General features: G+C 40.7%; 1 protein-coding gene across 2 annotated transcripts in view; it reads left to right on the top strand.

Moving 5' to 3' along the window:
- DIAPH2 (diaphanous related formin 2) overlaps positions 1 to 19985 on the top strand; it is a 352831-nt gene extending 332846 nt beyond the window's left edge. The window contains exon 28 of one of the 2 annotated variants that reach the window (XM_070952070.1): positions 17559 to 19985. In XM_070952070.1, the coding sequence (XP_070808171.1) occupies positions 17559 to 17623 (65 nt within the window). In that variant the 3' untranslated portion in view covers positions 17624 to 19985. The remainder of the gene's footprint in view (positions 1 to 17558) is intronic. The other variant, XM_070952072.1, reaches the window with a different exon arrangement.
- Positions 19986 to 20355: the final 370 nt, after the last annotated feature.

Genomic DNA, 20355 nt, shown 5'->3' with positions numbered 1-20355 from the left:
TTCTTCTTCTTCTTCTTCTTCTTCTTCTTCTTCTTCTTCTTCTTCTTCTTCTTCTTCTTCTTCTTCTTCTTCTTCTCCTCCTCCTCCTCCTCCTCCTCCTCCTCCTCCTCCTCCTCCTCCTTCTCCTTCTTCTTCTCTTCCTTCTCTTCCTCCTCCTCCTCCTCTTCTTTTTTTCTCTGCCATATAGAGTGATTGTGGAGGAAAAATTCCCTTCTCTATTTTGCTGCCCAGACCGTGGAACACTTTGGATATTTTGAAAATTGATTGGTTGGTTGGTTGGTTTTTCTGTGAAGCCCTGATGTAGTCTTTTTGCTTTCCATTGGCTTTGTGGTTGATTTGTAAGGAGTGATATGCCTTAATGACACATTGGTTAGAAAGCCTGAAGGGGGGAAAAATTAGCCAAACAAATAAATGTTTACGGTGATTGATAATAATGAACTCAACATCTGAGCCAAGGCATGATACATGAATTTATTTGCATTTGCAGGCCCCTCAATTCTAATGGGTTGAGACAAAAGCACGAAATGAAAAGTTCATTAACCGTACATAACTTTTCCAACAAGTCTATAGATCCAGGCATATAATCTCTGAATCGTTTCAACGTACCAAGCCAGCAACTTCCCTAACTTTGACCTTATAGAATACAGCACCCCATAGATTATCACCTAGACTCCGTGCTGGGAGGTAGTGTCACTTGATCTTTCTTCGCGTTCTCATTACAAAGAAAAGTAATCCCAATAAATGTCATCTTAAGTCAATTCTGAAAGGTCACTCTCAGATTTATTTTACTGTGCATTTTTAGGAGGCCTTATTCAAACTATATCACTTTTAAAAACAGTTGGGTTTTAAAAGTTTAATTAGCCAAAAGAAAGGATTCCACTGTTCTGGGTATTGGAAGGCAGATGCATTAAAAATCTCTTTCAGAGTCTGTTAGGAATTTAATAAATCAGCAAGATACAACTGGGGCTACTGTTTGTATCGATCTGTAAGTTCAGAGGAGATAATAAGAAAACTGGTTCCTAGACTTAAGGAATGGGATTTCTTGTCTTGGAATATTATTATTTTTTTTATCTAAGTTCACCCACAGATAGTTTTAAGACTTGCCAAAGAATTTATGCCTTGAGATGGATCCAGTTGACCAACCTCAACCAACAATGTACTTAAGGTAGTGTTCTGACCTAGGCTTCCTTAGAAAGTATACAGCACAAACTTAGTCCTGCCAAACCTCTTTTATTCATATGGCTTTGAATTATTGTCCTTCCCAGTCCGAAAGGCTTCTCAAACAGTCTTTCAGAGGAATGTTTATAAACACCCACCTTATCTCCCTTGGAATGCTGCCAGAGAACTAATTGCCACACGCGGGGCAAGACCAAACTTAGCACAGAGTCAAACAGAGCTTTTCCAGAGCTTTTACTGACCAGATGAACTAATTGCTTCCTGCAAAAGCTCACGTCCCGTTCTCTTCTCTTTTATGTCTTATGGGAGGGGTCAATCCTCTCCAAGCCTTACTCCCAAGTCAAACCTGTTTTCTTAATTGTTCCTGTCTTCTGGCAGCTCTGCACACGCACACACTGGGAACAGGCTAACACTGTTCTTCTGCCTCGCTGATGTCAGACTCCGGAGGCAGCAAAGAACTACCAGATGACCTTGGCTCCCTCTCTGCCTCCGACTCAGAGCCCTCGTCCTTCCCCAGACTCCAGGACTGGCCCACGTTCCTCCCCAACCTCCTCACTGTCCGAATCTGCTGCCAGCTCTGCTGGCCGCTGGCGGGCCACAACAGGTAGAGCTTGAATTAAGAAAAGGGACCTTGAGGATAGTAGCAAGGCAGTACATGCTACGATAGGTCCATTAGCTTTGCTGAAGCCATAAATTCTTAGCAGGTTCAAGAAAGCAACTGTTTAACTCTCTGCCATACAATTATGGAGTTTCTCTCCCTGGTTGTTTTGAAATGTGAGTTTTTAGTACATTGGTCAAAACTTAAACTTGGTGCTTTTTCTACAAACTGAGAATTCTTAAATTCTCAGCACAGCCCTGTGTCCCCATTTATAACAAAGCAGGTAGAAAGCTGTGGAAAAAGTTTGCAAATTAGGGAGAATCGCTCTGAAAAACTCTTATTTTCATATGACAACGTCTTTGTCTTCGGGAGAAGGACATAAAATTCCTATCATTTCCTCCGAACAAGTAAGTCAGTTCAAAAGGAGGCTACGTTACATAATTAAAGATGGAAGAAGGCAAAAAAGACAAGTGTGAAAAAAAGACATCTCGTGAAGGAAGGAGGGGAAATGTTCATCTCATTATTTGCACCAAAGAAATAGCCTTAATCTGGAAGCTGATATTCAGAGATTGACCATAAAGATGGTTAAATGACCTACTGTTTCCATTAGCAATTTGGGGTAATCAGTTCTCTTATTGCACACATCTCAGCTTTGGCTCAGACTGGTCCATGACAGCCTTCTGTGAGGTGTACAGACCAAATCATCACTTCATTATGCTTGGATTCAGTGCTGGGTATAAAACTAAAAGTGATAGAAATAATTAAACTGTTCTGCAGTCTCTCCTGATAGGCACACCCTGAAAGAGTTTTTGCTATAGTCCTTCCTGCCTTACACTTACTTGAAACTTAGATTTATTACAATTTAGTCCCTTTCCTAAATTCAGTGCTTGCTTTATTTCAAATCCATCGAAGCTTTCTTTCTTTCTTTCTTTCTTTCTTTCTTTCTTTCTTTCTTTCTTTCTTTCTTTCTTTCTTTCTTTCTTTCTTTCGCCTTCTTTCCTTCCTTCCTTCCTTCCTTCCTTCCTTCCTTCCTTCCTTCCTTCCTTCCTTCCTTCCTTCCTTCCTTCCTTCCTCTTTATTGACCAAGTGTGATTGGACACACAAGGAATTTGTCTTTGGTGCATACGCTCTCAGTGTACATAAAAAGACAAGATACATTCGTCAAGAATCATAAGGTACAACACTTAAGGCTAGTCATAGCGTACAAATAAGTAATCGAATCATACTAGGAAACAATCAATATAAATCGTAAGAATAGAAGCAACAAAGTTAACAGTTATGACTTATGCAGTCATAAGTGGGAGGAGATGGGTGATAGGAACAATGAGAAGATTAATAGTAATAGTAATGCAGACTTACTGAATAGTTTGACAGTGTTGAGGGAATTATTTGTTTAGCAGAGGTCAGGAAAAAACTGTTCTTGTGTCTTGTTGTTCTGGTGTGCAGTGCTCTATAGTGTCGTTTTGAGGTTAGGAGTTGAAACAATTTATGTCCAGGATGCGAGGGGTCTGTAAATATTTTCACAGCCCTCTTTTTGACTCGTGCAATATACAGATCCTCAATGGAAGGCAGGTTGATAGCAATTGTTTTTTCTGCAGTTCTAATTATCCTCTGAAGTCTGTGTCTTGTTGGGTTGCAGAACCAAACCAGACAGTTATAGAGGTGCAGATGACACCTGCTTAGTTAGCCTTTCTCCTAAAATGAAAAGGGCAACTAAGATGATTAGGGGACCGTAGGCTAAAACATATGAAGAATGGTTGCAGGAATTCGGTTTGTCTAGTTTCCTGAAAAGAAGGGTCATTAGGGGTGACACGGTAACAGCGTTGCAATATTTGAGGGGCTGCCACAGAGAAGGTGGGCTCAACCTATTTTCCAAAGCACCAGAAGGCAAGACCAGAAACAATGGATAGAAATTAATCAAGGAGAGAAGCAACCTAGAACTAAGGAGAAATTTCCTAACAGGGAGAGCAATTCGTTCCCACAGAGAGGGTCTCCTCAGGGTGCCGTCAGCCAAGTTATGTCGGCTGGCGACGCCCAGGGGGAGGGCCTTCTCTGTGGGAGCCCCAGCCCTGTGGAATGAACTGCCCCCGGAAATTCGTAAGATATCTGACCTCCGGGTGTTTCGCTGCGCATTGAAGACCCTGTTGTTCCGCCAGGCCGGACTATCAATACAATAGTTTTAAATTGGGGTATTTAAATTTATTGGGGTTTTAAATTTGAGCCATTTATTTAATTATTTTAAATTTTATATTATTGTTTTGTTTGTGTTTTTAAATAGGCTGTACACCGCCCTGAGTCCTTCGGGAGAAGGGCGGTATAGAAATAAAATTATTATTATTATTATTATTAATTAACCCATGGAATGGCTTGCCTTTAGAAATTGTGGGAGCTTCATTGCTGGAGGCTTTTAAGAAGAGACTAGACAGCCACTTGTCTAGAATGAGATAGGGCAGTGAACCTTTTCAGCACTGAGTGCCCAAACCTGTTGTGGCCCGTCAGAGGCCTGGGCGGATTGTAGCTGACTTTGACAGCGAGGAGGCTGGTGTGGTGTTACGTCAGCAGCCTGTGCAGCTGACACTCGAGTCGGACAATGAGGAGGCTGGAGAAGATGTGGTGCCAGAGGCAGGGATTCAGCCAGGGCCTTCAGAACTTCCAGAAGCTCCTTTAAGTGAAGAGGACAAAGGGGAGGAGCCTCTTCTCAATGCACGGGCGCACAGAGCGGCCAAAAGGAAGGAGTGGCTCCTCAGCAGGAGGTCTTCTCGAGAGTAAGGCTTGGGGCTAATTGGCCACTCCCTTAGCCTATTTAAGGAGGAACGCCAACTGAAGGAATTTGCAGGGAACAACTTTAGTTCACTCCTCATCTGGATTCTCTGCAAAATTGCTTCTGGGCTTTCTGCCAACCTTCATAAGATTGTGATTACTTTATCTTTGGTTTCTTGTAGGCTGTTAAGAAAGTTTATTAACAGCCTTTGTTTTGAAAAAGACTGAGTTATTTTAGTAAATTAAGTTTTGTACAAACTTTGTGTGTTCTTTGGGGTCCATAGTTGGGGTAGAACAAAACCGGAATATGCATGCAGAGGGCTGGAAACCCAAAGACCAGCTGCCCGGTGTGTGCATGCCTGTTTTGGGGGCCATTTTCCGGCGCCCGCAAAGACCACTTAGCATGCTGGAAACAAGAAGAGTAGCTGGTGATGGCGCACCTGCCCACATAGAGGGCTCCGTGTGAAATCTCTGGCACGCGTGCCATAGGTTCACCACCACAGGTATAGGATCTCCTGCTTGTGCAAGAGGTTGGACTAGAAGCCCTACAAGGTCCCTTCCAACTCTGTTATTCTGTTAGAAGACCTACAAGGTCCCTTCCAACTCTGTTATTCTGTTAGAAGACCTACAAGATCCCTTCCAACTCTGTTATTCTGTTAGAAGCCCTACAAGGTCCCTTCCAACTCTGTTATTCTGTTAGAAGACCTACAAGGTCCCTTCCAACTCTGTTGTTCTGTTAGAAGACCTACAAGATCCCTTCCAACTGTTGTTCTGTTAGAAGACCTAAAAGGTCCCTTCCAACTCTGTTGTTCTGTTAGAAGACCTACAAGGTCCCTTCCAACTCTGTTGTTCTGTTAGAAGACCTACAAGATCCCTTCCAACTCTGTTGTTCTGTTAGAAGACCTACAAGATCCCTTCCAACTCTGTTGTTCTGTTAGAAGACCTATAAGATCCCTTCCAACTCTGTTGTTCTGTTAGAAGACCTACAAGATCCCTTCCAACTCTGTTGTTCTGTTAGAAGACCTACAAGATCCCTTCCAACTCTGTTGTTCTGCTAGAAGACCTACAAGATCCCTTCCAACTCTGTTATTCTGTTAGAAGACCTACAAGATCCCTTCCAACTTTGTTGTTCTGCTCAAAGACCTACAAGGTCCCTTCCAACTCTGTTATTCTGTTAGAAGACCTACAAGATCCCTTCCAACTCAGTTCTTCTGTTAAAAGCTGACTAGTTTTTTCTCAAGTCCTTTCAGGATTCAGCGTTCTCTTTGGATACTAACCCCGAACCCCTTGTCCAATTTTTGCCCTCACTAATTTATTCCATCCCAACTTTTCTTTTCATTGCTAACCTCAACCTGTCTCTCGAAAGCAATTTCACTACGAGCCTCAGCAGCTGACAATTTACATAGGAAATCTCTCCGTTGCAAAGAGAGCAAAGTAATCCCTTTTTGACAGAGTAGCTATTCTTTTTTTTTTTTTTTTAATAATGCACTGCTTTCTTTAAAATGACCTCAAATGTAGCATTTGCTTGGCAGGGACTTCCTGAGACAGCGAAGGTTTTTGACTTGACTCTTAAGGAGAAGCCCGCTGGAGAATAAAGGAAGGTGGCTTTAAATGTCCACGGGGTTTGTGTGTCACTTTGGACAGATGGAGACCTTTGGAAATAATGATCTGACATCCAAGGCTTGATTGCATGATGACAGGAGGCAATTCTTGCCCGGAGCGATATTTAATTTTATAATATGTATTGTAAACTAAAAAAAAAAATGCTGCATAAACTATGCAGCAACCGAAAGATTAATCGGGAAAGTACAAAACTGCCTTTCCTTAGAGCGATTTGGAATGTCATTGAATCAAACTTTGAGAAGTTTAATAAATAAAGGCCGTTTGGCTCAGTTTTCTTGCATTTACCTCCATCATCTTTGTTCTTTTGCCTCCAAGGCTAAATAGATGAACAACAGTCAGAAACAGTGCCTGTGGGCAGTTGGCTACAGATGACATCCAGAAAGCAGACCGAATCTCTGGGTGCTAAGCTAGTTTAATGTGGAACAAGCATTTGTACATCTACAGAGGAATTATCGAGTCTGTCATCTGCACCTCTATAACTCTCTGGTTTGGTTCTGCAACCCAACAAGACAAACACAGACTTCGGAGGATAATTAGAGCTGCAGAAAAAACAATTGCTATCAACCATTCCCACCCCACTCCAGGGGGAAGGATACTGCAAAATCTCCATTCCCTCCCCACTCCAAGGGAAGGATACTGCAAAATCCCCATTCCCTCCACACTCCAGGGGGAAAGATACTGCAAAATCTCCATTCCCTCCCCACTCCAAGGGAAGGATACTGCAAAATCCCCATTCCCTCCACACTCCAGGGGGAAGGATACTGCAAAATCCCCATTCCCTCCACACTCCAGGGGAAGGATACTGCAAAATCTCCATTCCCTCCCCACTCCAAGGGAAGGATACTGCAAAATCCCCATTCCCTCCACACTCCAGGGGGAAAGATACTGCAAAATCCCCATTCCCTCCCCACTCCAGTGGAAGGATACTGCGAAATCTCCATTCCCTCCACACTCCAGGGGAAGGATACTGCAAAATCTCCATTCCCTCCCCACTTCAGGGGGAAGGATACTGCAAAATCCCCATTCCCACCCCACTCTGGGGCCAGCCAGAGGTGGTATTTGCCAGTTTTCCGAACTATTCAACATTTCCGCTACCAGTTCTCCAGAACCTGCTGAATAGCACCTGTGCCTGATCATACTGAAATTGTATCAAATCATTTTTTTAAAAAAATAGAGATAAGAAAGTAGAAGAGTAGATGAAAGGGAGGGAAAGGAAAGAGAAGAGAGGGAGAAGAAGGATTGTTGTAAAACAAGGGAGATGAAATGGTAGAAGAGCAACCCTGAATATGTTTAAATTGTATAGGATGAAGATTGTATTAGTATGAAAGTTAAAAGAAAATATGCATGTTAGATAAGAAACTGTACATTTAAGATATGTTTATGGTGGGGAAAAAAATAAAAAACTTCTTCAAAAACAAAACACAGAGATAGCTCATTAGGGCATTTCAATGAACCGAGATTGAACAAATAAATATTTGATACATACACTTTTACAGCTTCACGATGCGAATGCCTTTATAAACATTCTTGCTTTCTGCTGTTTCGACTATGGATAATCCCCAAGGAGGAGGTTTTGCAAAGCTTTTAAAGTTATTGCTTGAAGAGGCCTTCGTTTCTTTTCTCTCTCTCTCTCTCTCTCTCTTTATGGTTTACTTAACTTGATTGGCTTTTATTTAACAATTTGATATTGTTCTATTATGGCAGTCTTTGAACTTATTCCTCCTCTCCAGGTTCAGACGAAATAAAAGTAATATTCCCCAGACACTGAATTTCTGTATTCTTTAGGAAATGCAAGACGACAAGCCACTTCGCCTATTCGAGTCAGCTCACATTGCGTTTTTCCCGTTTTGTCTCACCTGACTTTGTACAATATTCCGTTTTTCCTCCTCCTTCATAAAATAGAAATGAGCAAACGGACATTCTTGATCCGTTCTCCTTCCCTCTCTCCCTTTTCATCAAGGGAGGCGAAGTTTATTTGCAGCTCTTATTAATTTCTGGGGAGTTTGTGCAGGTCATTCAATTAGATGCCATCCTTACTTGTTTTGGCTTTTCGATCAATTTCACGCTTTCGGTACCTTCCTTTTCTTTTTCCGCCTTGCAAAGTACAGATAGCTGGTTTTCTCAGGGCGCCCTACGTTCAATTTATGCCAAGGTTCTGTTTGTATTTGCCTTGTTGCAAATAATTCCCACTTCTGGGAGAAAGGAGCAGATTTTTTTCCCCCTCTTAGTTATCTTTATATTTTCTCCCAAGTTGCCTAACACAGCTTTTAAAATTTGAGAGTTTTTCGTTTTCTTTTCTCTTTTCTTTTCTTTCTTCCTTTCTCTTTCTTTCTTTCTTTCTTCCTCCCTCCTTTCCTTTCCTTTCCCTTCCTCTCCTTCCCTCTCCCCTCTCTCTTTCTCTTGAGAGTTCTTCTTTTTCTTTTCTTCCTACCTTCCTTCTACTTTCTTTCTTTTTTCTTTCTTTCTTCCTCCCTCCCTCCTTTCCTTTCCCTTCCTCGCCTCGCCTCCCCTCTCCCTTTCTCTTTCGAGTTTTTCTTTTTCTTTTCTTTCTTCCTTCCTTCCTTTCTCTTTTTCTTTTTTCTTTCTTTCTTCTTCCCTCCCTCCTTTCCTTTCCTTTCCCTTCCCTTCCTCTCCTCCCCTCTCCCCTCTCCCTTTCTCTTGAGAATTTTCCTTCCTTCCTTCCTTTCTCTTTCTTTCTTTTTTCTCTTTTCTTTTCTTCCTTCCTTTCTCTTTCTACTCTTTCTTTCTTCCTCCCTCCTTTCCTTTCCTTTCCCTTCCTCTCCTTCCCTCTCCCTTTCTCTTTCTTTTGAGAGTTCTTCTTTTTCTTTTCTTCCTTTCTTCCTTTCTTCCTTTCTCTTTTTTTTTTCTTTCTTTCTTCCTCCCTCCCTCCTTTCCTTTCCTTTCCCTTCCTCTCCTCTCCTCTCCTCTCCTCTCCTCCCCTCTCCCTTTCTCTTTCTCTTTTTCTTTCAGGTGATGCTAACAACCCGTTTATGTCTCTGGTGTGTAACTTTTCAAGTATAAAAAGCCCCCCAAATCCATTTTTTAAAAAAACCTGCAAAAAAATATATATCTAGTTTTGAAATACAGATAGTCCTTCACTTGCGATCACAATTGAGCCCAAAACTTCTGTTGCTTAGTGAAACATCTGTTAAATGAGTTTGCCCCATTTTACAACCTTTCTCGCCATAGTTAAGTGAATCACTATCGTCGTTAAATTAGTCAAAACTATTGTTAAGTGAATCTGGCTTCCTCGTCGACTTTGCTTGTCAGAAGGTCGCAAAAGGGAACATTGCAACCGTCATAAATATGAGTCAGTGGCCAAGTGATTTTGATCACATGACCATGGGGGGGGGGTTGCTACGACGGTCGTAACTGTGAGAAACTGGTTTTAAGTCACTTTTTTCAGTGCTCTTGTAACTTTGAACAAAGTGAACTGTTATAAGTTGAGGATGACCTTTTTGAGCTGCGGGACTCTCCGGTTCACTGATAGATATGGGAAATTAAAATGCTGTTACATCTTTTTGAGAAATGCCATCCGCATTTAAGATTTATGGAGTGCGATAAAGCGTCTGCCTCTTTCAAGGAAAAAAAATGATACGTTGGGATTCCTGTTATTTTACAGGCTGAAAAATTCCAGCCATGAATATCTGCAAAAAAAACAAGGGTACTTTTTCCAACTAGGATTTACAAGCTAAATACAGCTTTCCTTTCAGGTTTCCGTTAAGTTACTGTAGCCCAGTTGTATTTCGCTGTGGCAAGAACAACAGTCATGCTTGACAAAACTTAGAAATGAATGGAAACATTTACATTGCACATTGGATGTGGAATAGAATAGAATAGAATAGAATAGAATAGAATAGAATAGAATAGAATAGAATAGAATAGAATAGAATAGAATAGAATAGAATAGAATAGCAGAGTTGGAAGGGACCTTGGAGGTCTTCTAGTCCAACCCCCCCTTAGGCAGGAAACCCTACACCACTTCAGACAAATGGTTATCCAACATCTTCTTAAAAACTTCCAGTGTTGGAGCATCCACAACTTCTGGAGGCAAGTTGTTCCACTGATTAATTGTTCTAACTGTCAGGAAATTTCTCCATAGTTCTAGGTTGCTTCTCTCCTTCATTAGTTTCCACCCATTGCTTCTTGTCCTGCCCTCAGGTGCTTTGGAGAATAGCTTGACTCCCTCTTCTTTGTGGCAGCCCCTGAGATATTGGAACATTGCTATCATGTCTCCCCTAGTCCTTCTCTTCATTAAACTAGACATACCCAATTCCTGCAACCATTCTTCATCTGTTTTAGCCTCCAATCCCCTAATCATCTTTGTTGCTCTTCTCTGCACGCTTTATAGAGTCTCCACATCTTTTTTACATCGTGGCGACCAAAACTGAATGCAGTATTCCAACTGTGACCTCTACCAAGGCATTATAAAGTGGCATTAACACTTCACGTGATCTTGATTCTATCCCAGATTAGTACAGATTAAGTGAAAAACGTAGCTCAAAATCAGTAACTGTGAGAGGAACGTTGGCGTCCTAGCAGACGATCACTTAAACAAGAGCCCGCAATGGGCAGCAGCAACCAAAAAAGCGAATACAATCTTTGCTTGTAGAAACAGAGGCATAGAATCAAAATCACGTGAAGTGTTAGTACCCCTTTATAAAGTCTTAGTAAGACCACACCTGGAATACTGCATCCAGTTTTGGTCACCCCATTGGATGTTGAGACTTTGGAAAAAGCGCAAAGAAGAGCAACTAAGACGATTAAAGGCCTGGAGACTAAAACATCAGAAGAACGGTTGCAGGATTTGGGTTTGGCTAGTCTAGAGAATTCTAGACCCTGCCAACAAAAGTGCGTATAGTCAAGGCTACGGTTTTCCCAGTTGCAATGGATGGCTGTGAAAGTTGGACCATAAGGAAGGCTGAGCGCCAAAGAATTGAGGCCTTTGAACTATGGTGCTGGAGAAGACTCCTGCGAGTCCCTTGGACCGCAAGGCGATCAAACCGGTCAGTCCTAGAGGAGATCAACCCTGACTGCTCTTTAGAAAGCCAGATCCTGAAGGTGAAACTCAAATACTTTGGCCACCTAATGAGAAGGAAGGACTCACTGGAGAAGAGCTGAATGCTGAGAACTATTGAGGGCAAAAGAAGAAAGGGACGACAGAGAACAAGGTGGCTGGATGGAGTCACTGAAGCAGTCGGCGTGAGCCTAAATGGACTCCGGGGGATGGTAGAGGACAGGAAGGCCTGGAGGAACGTTGTCTATGGAGTCGCGATGGGTCAGACACGACTTTGCGACTAACAACAACAAAGTCTAGAGAAAAGAAAGGCTAGGACATACATGATAGCAGTATTAGAGGGGCTGCCACAAAGAAGAGGGAGGGGTTAACTTATTTTTCAAAACACCAGAAGGTTGTGGGTCCTTCATCACTGGAGGGTTTTAAGAAGAGATTGGACAATCGCTTGTCTGAAATGGTATAGAGTCTCCTCTATACCATTCAGCAGAGGGTTGGACTAGAAGACCTCCAAGGTCCCTTCCAGCTCCATTGTACTCTAAAAGATATCATTGCATTTTGACATTGGCACCTTTTATTACAGAATCAAAATGAGCTCTAAGTGAGCTTTACAACTAGAAAGAAGATCTTCATTTCATTTTCTGCATAGAATCCTTTTTTTCTTTTACTGGGTTTTTTTTTTTTTAAGCTTCTATTATATTGCAAGGAGGGACCAGCAGACAGAGATACTTTAAATTTATTCCTAATTACAAAAGTGGCAGATTTACTGGGCCCATCTGTCTGTGCCCCTGGAAGTTTCAGCTAAAATTATTAAAGGCAGAAAAATGACTAAATGACTACTTCTTAACACTTCTCAACATGCCCATCCTTAATATATTTTTAAGATAGCTGGTGAATTATCTTGTTAAAAACTGCAAGATATCTAGCTGAATCATCTCAAACATGAGTTAGAGAATTACAGGCGGAAGCATGGGAAAAGATAATAAGGTCAATCGTAAATCATGCTAAGGTCACACATAAGACATGCTACAGGTGGAACATAGATTGAAAACATAAGAACTAAAGCAGTGTCCTGCTGGATCAGACTCCTTACCCATCTGGTCCAGCAATGTGTTCTCCCAGGGATCAACTAAATTCACAAGGATGCTCAGCGGCAGCATCCATTTTCGCAATAGCAATAGCACTTAGATTATATATCGCTTTACAGTGCTTTACAGCCCTCTCTAAGCGGTTTACAACGTATTGCCCCCAACAATATGAGTCCTCATTTTACTGATCTCGGAAGGATGGAAGGTTGGGTCAACCTTGAGCTTCGAACTGCCAAATTGCAAGCAGCCAGCAGTCAGCAGAAGTAGCTTGCAGTACTGCACTCTAACCGCTGCGCCACCACGGCTCAATGCTATCCAAGACCATAGCCATTGATCCTCAGGAATTTCAATGAGAATAGGAAGCAATCTGGAACTAAGGTCCTCCTAACCGTGAGGACAATTTAACCAGTGGAGCTGCTTATCTTCAGAAGCTGTGGGTGCTCCATCACTAGAGGATTTTAAGAAGAGATTGGACAAACATTTGTCTGAAATGGTATGGGTATGCTTGAGCAGGAAGTTGGAGTAGAAGACCTCCAACTCGTTTTTCTGATATTCTGTTCCATTATCATAAACTGCTCCAACCTTTTTTCATCCAGCCACCTTGGTAGCTGCCAGCATCTTGTGATAATGAATTCCAATGTTTAATTGTGTGCATCTTATTCAAATGTGTGAATGACTATATTTGGCGAAGAGCCAGTTTGGTGTAATGGTTAAGGTGTCAACTAGCCACCGGGAAACTGTGCGTTCTACTCCTGTCTTAGTCTCACAAAGCCAGCAGGGTGAGCTTGGGCCAGTCCTTTCTCTCAGCCCTAGGAAACAGGCAATGGCAAACCACTTCTGAAAAACCAGGCCAAGAAAACTGCAGGGACTTGTCCAGGCACTCTTCAAGAATCAGACACAATTGAATGGAAGAGGGGAAAATACACACACACACACACACACACACACACACACACACACACACACACGGCAAGGACTTGATTATCAAACTGCAGGTGTCTGCTGCCATACCACTATGCAGTTCTGCTAATAAATCCATGGACCAATAACCCAAGTTAGAAGATAGAATATCATAGTTGGAAGGGACTTTGGAAGTCTTCTAGTCCAATCCCCTGCTCAAACAGGGCACCCTATACCACTTTAGACAGGTAGCCATCCAGTCTTGTCTTAAAAGCCTCCAGTGATGGCGCACCAACAGCTTCTGGAGGTAAGCCTTACATTGGTTAATTGTCCTAACTGTCAGGGAAATTTGTCCATAATTTTAGGTTGGATCTCTCTTTGATTTGTTTCGAACTGTGGAACTGTCACTTTCCCTAAGCCACCATTGACTGCCAGCTCACTCACATAGCCCTTCCCACCCTCCTCCTCCTCCTCCACATTTTTCTCACAATCGTGCATTTTCCTTTCGGTATTCTCACAACCCCATAACAAGAACACAAGCTCAAGAAAGTTCAACAGAACCTTCTCATTTTATCCACACAATCTTTCTTTTGGAAGTGAGGCCAGGAAGAAGAAACTACCGTGTTTCCCCAACAATAAGACTGGGTCTTATATTAATTTTTGCTCCAAAAGACGCATTAGGGCTTATTTTCTGTTTAGGTCTTTTTTTGGGGGGGAAATACGGTAGTAAATGCATCCATCTGGCTAACTGGGGCTTATTTTGGGGGGTAGAGTTTATATTACGAGCATCCTGAAAAATCATGCTAGGACTTATTTTCCAGTTGGGTCTTATTTTCGGAGAAACAGGGTAGCAAAGCAATTTCTGGTCCAAGAGCTTATCAAAAGCTGGGTCCTCTGTTGCTGTCAACACACTCACTCACACATACACACACACACACACACACACACACACACACACACAAAGGAACAAACTATGTAAGTTGTGGCTTGATGTGGAGAGTTTTGATCATGACACGTGTCACTCTATAGGTTTTTTTGTTGTTTGTTTTTTGTATCCAATTCCTTTTTAGCCACTTTGATTAGATTTTGAGTCCCAGCAGATAAAATTGGATGTGCCAAGTAAGTCTGTTTGAAGCAGTGTGTTCTCCATTGTGTTCTGACAGCGAGAGTTTGCTGTTCTCCCAGGATACGTAGCCTCGAGGAAGCACAATCAGCAGAAATGTCAAGAGAATTTTGGTGCCCTGGAGACATTTGTTTTCCTTGCACCCTCCATTCCCAAAAATGTTATTTTATGATTGAGAGAAGGAAGGCATAAGACTGCAGATTTGTGAAACGTATACCAGCCACTTGTTTCGTAGAGCCTCCCCCCCCCCCCGACATTTATGGTCCATTTCTTTCTGCCTAAAATATTTATTTGACCATATGTGTAAGAGAGCTGTTTCGGTACACCTCACCCAGTCAGCACCCAAGAGCTAGGCTTACAGTTCTTCTTATCTTTGTCATAGTATATATTCTCCTCCAAAGCAGCCTAGATAATGTTTTTCCCAACTTGAAGTCCAAATGCCTGCTTGAAAGCAGTTATCATATTTTTCAGAGTATAAGACACACCTTTTTCTCCCCTAAAACGGGGTGAAAATTTGGGTGCGTCTTATACACCGAATGTAGCCCTGCCTACCCACTGGCCCCCACCCTTTGGCCTCTGCCTCCCAGCAGTTTACCTCCAAGCAGCAAGAAGAAACACCTTGTTTCAGCTTCAGCACAGCCTAATTAGCATAAGTTGATTAGATTGGCCTTCCGACTCTCAGATGTTTTGCTCTCAGCTGTTTTACGCGGGCCTCTGCTGCTTGCTGCAAGGAGGTAAATTGCTGGGAGCAGATTTTTTTGTGTGTGTGCTAATCAAGCTATGCTGAAAACGAAAATGAAAGTAAAGCAGGCTGTTTGCTGTTTGCTGCAACGAGGCAAAATTGCTGGGAGGCAGAGGCAGATTTCTTTTTCTTGTTTTCTTCACCAAAAAAAGTAGGTGTGTCTCATAGTCCGGTGCAATACAATAACTTTTGACAATGTAAATGACAGGCATTGAGAGGAGAAAGAATCTGATTCAGGAAGAAAACGTGATCAACCCATGTTCAGTAGGATAAACCCCGCTTTTGATTGGGACTCCTGAATTTTCTTGGAGATTTCCTTGACTGCATTTTATTTAGAAGAGATGTGTTTTTTAAGCCCCTTGAGAATCTTGACTTAGAAACTTCTATCATCGAATTCACACAAAGGAAGGTTTCCCTCTATTAATGTCTTACTGTTTAAAATGATTAAATATGTTGTTACACAGGTTTGAAGGGTAAGGAGAAAATATGGGGAGCAAAGTTTCCCAGGCCTTTGATCTTTAAAAAAAAAATAGATCTAATGTCTATCTTTCCTTAAAGTGGATCCTATTTGGGCAGAAAGCAAAGAGCTTGTCTTGTCATCCGTTTATATCCTTTCCACTTACCTGTTATATTTGCATTTTCCCTTAGTTACATATTCTGTATTATGGGCTGCTACAAAGGTAGAACTTTTGATGGTGCTGAACGAATGTAGCTACCACTGGATCTTATATTTACACCAGGGGTGAAATCCAATTTTTTTTTACTACCGGTTCTGTGGGCGTGGTTTGGTGGGCGTGGTGTGGCTTGGTAGGCGTGGCAGGGGAAGGATACTGCAAAATCTCCATTCCCATCCCACTCCAGGGGAAAGATACTGAAAAATCCCCATTCTCTCCCCACTCCGGGGGAAGGATATTGCAAAATCTCCATTCCCACCCCTCTCTGGGGCCAGCCAGAGGTGGCATTTGCCAGTTCTCCGAACTACTCAAAATTTCCACTACTGGTTCTCCAGAACCTGTCAGAACTTGCTGGATTTCACCCCTGATTTACACTCATTGTCACATCCCATATTCACATGGTCATGATTGGCAACTTTCCTTGCCTGCTTCCCACAAGCAAAAGTCATTGGGGACGCCACCATCCTGTGAGAGTCTCACTGAAGGACCCAAATTCCTCATTTAATGACAGCAATCTTGGCTGCTTAGGATGCTGTTTCTTGAGCAGGGTAATCATGTGTTTTTTCAACTTATGAACACATCACTTAACCATGGAGTTTTGGGTCCCAAGTGGTGGTGTTAAAAAGGACTAACTGTACCCTTCAAACTTTTGATGAAGGTGGATTCATTGAAGCATGTTATGCAAATTGAACTCAAATTGGAGTTGAATTGACAAATTCCTTACGCATCAGTCATCATCCAGTGACTTCACAGAAGTCTGTTAAGCCTAGCCTCCATTTTGCAATATGTTCAAGGCGCTTCAGTTGTGTGTTTTGTCACTACTGATCGTGAATGTAAGATGTTCTGAGACCACAAAAAAATTGAAAACGGTAAAGAGAAAAGGGTGATGACATCTCAGAATACTTGGTTCTGGTACCTTAATTAAGAGGTGGATGAAGGAACTAATACTTCTGAAGCCATTTGTTGCCCAACAGATGTTCAACTCTCTTTTCAATGTCTACCAGTAATTTATTACCTCAAGAGAGAAGCTGCCAAATTTATTGCCAAATTGATAAATTGTTCATTCCCGTGTGATCTGAAGCCGAGGGCTGAAGTAAAAGTGTTACTCATTGCTTGAATGTTCCAGACAAACAAACCACTAAGCAAATTTAATGAGAGAGCAGCACACGGATATCAAATATGAATAAACGTTCACCTTGCCTATATTGCAGTTATACTTAATTCATGCTGGGCTGTGTTTTTTTTTTAGCTAAGGTGGGCCTTCCCTCCATAATGATCGTGCATGGTTATAATTGCCAGGTACAAAAACTTCATCCTGAATTTGCTGCGTATCTTGTTTAATACCCTTCGCCAGAAGGGTGTGTAGGAATAGGACTGTTTACTACTTCTAAATTGAAGATCCTATCTTTTTTTTTTTCTGTTGGCAATGTGTGTAGGGAATACTCTAAATGTCAGAATCATTCTTGCGAGGGTTGGTGAATTTCCTCCACTTGGAAAAAAAGAATAATACTGCCACTCTTTTCTTTCTGCAGAGCATCTGGATAGAGAAGCTATTTTAAACAGTAGCACTTAACTGTTACCTGCCCTATCCAAGTGGGGGGAAAATTGGGTGGGTTTTTTTCCAATGCTTTTATCACCCGATCAGGAAAGCAATTTTTGTACTGATTGCAATACCTCTTTAACTCCGCCAAGCCACAACGGTCTAACCTTTCTGCAATCTAATATCCTAATAATTTGTTTAGATATTCCTTTGATCCAAATCTCGGCCTGCCTTGAAAAAAAACCTCTTGACACTGCAAGTACCTCACGTTTTAAAAACCTTAACACGGTTCTTTTTTCTTTCCCTTTTTTATATTCCAGATAACCGGAAAGTAACAATAGAAAGATCCCGTTCCCGTCAGAATGGAACAATTGCAGCTGTATGATCAAGAGATCCCCATGCCAAAGGACTGCTATTTTGTTCACTTCGTGTGGAAAACGTGATGCAGACGGAGCGCGAAAAGCAGAAATTAAAACTTAAAACCAGGAGAATGAAATATTTTTTACGAACCTTCCTGTATAGAAAAGAAAGAAGAAAAGAAAAAAAAAACAACTTAGTGTATATTTACGAAGAAAAACTTCAAGAGCTTAAAGCAGTGTTATAAAACGGCTCTATTTCCTCCTCTTCCTTCTTTTTTTCCTCCTTTAGTTTGGCAACTAAGGGCAACCAAGGATGCAGATATGAATGAGGGAGTTATTTGCAGCTCTCACAAACGATGGGAATGATTAATATTTTCTTTTTCCAGTTTCAATTAACGGCGTCGAAAGATCAGGTCAGCGATTCAGTTTTAATTGTTATTTGGACATAAAAGGAAAAAAAAATCAGCATATTAATGAATTTAGATGAACTGATACAGAAGATAAGGCACCGTCTTTTGCAAATACAGGGGATCGCCATCCCGTCAATTTTTTTTCTCGATTCCTATTTCAGGGTTTCAAGCAGGATGGATTCAGCTCTTTGAGTTTCAATCAAAACTTTATTACAAGTCTTCAGCCTCAGAGGTAGAAAGATATTTATAGCTGCTTTAAAAGCAAGATCGTAGGATTGAACCAAAGTTAGACCTGCACCATTTGCAAATTCAACTAAAGAAGGGGTTTTTAAATTGGGCACATATATAAACTTTACATCTATAGCTTGGGAGGGGGAGAAAAATCTTTCCAGACTACTTCTTTTATCTTTGTTTAATATTTTGGAGTTTAAATCTATCAATGAGTTAAGGAATCAAAATTATTTTTCTTTGGTTTAGTCACACAAACTTTACACACTCTTTGGGCTAGTAAAATCCTAATGAAGAAAGAGATGGCGGGGAAAAAAAAAAAACCCTGAATACTACTCACAAGCATATCACTCCCCTATGTATTTGGACTATTTTATCATTTACAGCAATTCTCACCAATAAGTTTACAGAAGTAATTTTGATGCACTTTGGGAGGTGGCGAAGGAAGGCTGATATTACCATTTTAAGTGTTATTTGAAACTCAGGCAAACCAGCAACAAAAAATAATCATGCCACATCTAAGATTCCTAAATATTTTTTTTTCTTTTCCTTTTTCAAAACTTCTACCGTGTACATCAATCGTCTACATTAAATGCATGAACTTTCCATTTTAATTTTCTGAAGCATTTCTATGCTTCATAGAACATCAATCACATAAAAAAAAAAACCTATAATAGATAGCTATCTATATATTCTTTGCTTATTGAAACCTATTGCTCCTGCATGGGCTATAGAGAAAATTGGCAAGTACGTAGGACTGCCTTGTAGAGAGATTCTAGATAAATGCTATTCTTAATTTTCCTATTAGACCAAGAAGAAAAAAATGACTTACAATACTGCCCACTCTTGTTCCGAAGAACACAGGGCAAGCTGAAGAACCTTCTTATAGAAGTTAAACACTTACAGTAGACAACTAGATGTCTTTGTAAGCGTTCCAGCTAAAGAAAGAAGGTCAACCTTGTCTGAGGACCTTTCAATCTCTTAAATTCAAAACCTACACCTCAGTAGGTACTTTCTTATTAAGCAAAGTTGTGGAGTTGTTTGACGGCTTTACTTATATCTGGCATAAAGTTCAAAAACTCTTACTAATTTCACAGGGGACCGATACGATCTGTTGTTTTGTAGAAATAGGATGTCATCTAGGCATACTAGTATCCTTGACATATTGCTAACAGATGTTTCTGACAATCACTAACAGTTTTATTAAAAGAGGAAGCATTGTGAAATGATCTTTGTAAGAATTTATAAATAGGCAAACAATGATGTTCCTATCAGTCAGATTTACCTTACGTTTCATACATAAAGTCAAAATGATAACTTATGTGAATGGCCAAAATGTTTTCCGATATACGGCGTTTACAAATGATACAGTGAAACTCAGAGATGACATAAGTCATTTCCTACTAATTGAAAGCCAAAACGTTCACACCATTATCAGAGCGTCTTAAACATAACTTTCTTTACTTGATGCAGAATTTTTTTTTCCTGAACATTACCGATTTTGGCTGTTTTATCTTTTTCATTTCCTGACATTTTGCTGGTGAGCCAACCAGTCGTTTGCAACTAGAGATTTTAGAGAAAAAAAAAAATCTAAAATGGAACAAATGCAGCATATTCTCTAAACATGTTCTGGTACTTTCTCAGCCCACTCACTCTGCTGGAATATTTTTATGTAAATTAAAAGACATGTACCTTAATAAAGCAAAGAGAAAAATATATATTGTAAATAGAGGATATTTGTATTTATATAAAAAAAAAAAATCCAAGAAGTATTTTCTGAACTTCATGTTGGATTGTTGAATCTTTTGATACTTTTTATTCACTTTAAACTTTCAAGGTTTTTTTTAAAAAAAAACAAACAAACAAGAAAACAACCTTGATTTTGCTATTGATGTGATTCCTGTTTGTCATATGTTTACTTGGTGATTTAGGAAAATGTAGTCTAAAAGTCAAAACATCTTCCAAATCTGCCTTGCCTTATTTGCTAATTTTAAGAAGGAAAAAACCACCAAATGCGTTCATTGCTTGCAAATACACACAGAGACGTATAAATGCATGGACATTTGCATGTACACACATATAATTTATATATATATATATATATATATATATATATATAT

Source organism: Pituophis catenifer, unplaced genomic scaffold (genome assembly GCF_029215685.1).
Source record: "Pituophis catenifer annectens isolate HBS135680 unplaced genomic scaffold, rPitCat1.0.hap2 SCAF_11, whole genome shotgun sequence".
Classification (NCBI taxonomy): Eukaryota; Metazoa; Chordata; class Lepidosauria; order Squamata; family Colubridae; genus Pituophis; species Pituophis catenifer.
Note: the sequence above shows the minus strand (reverse complement) of the source record. Positions and strands in the feature narration are given on the sequence as shown.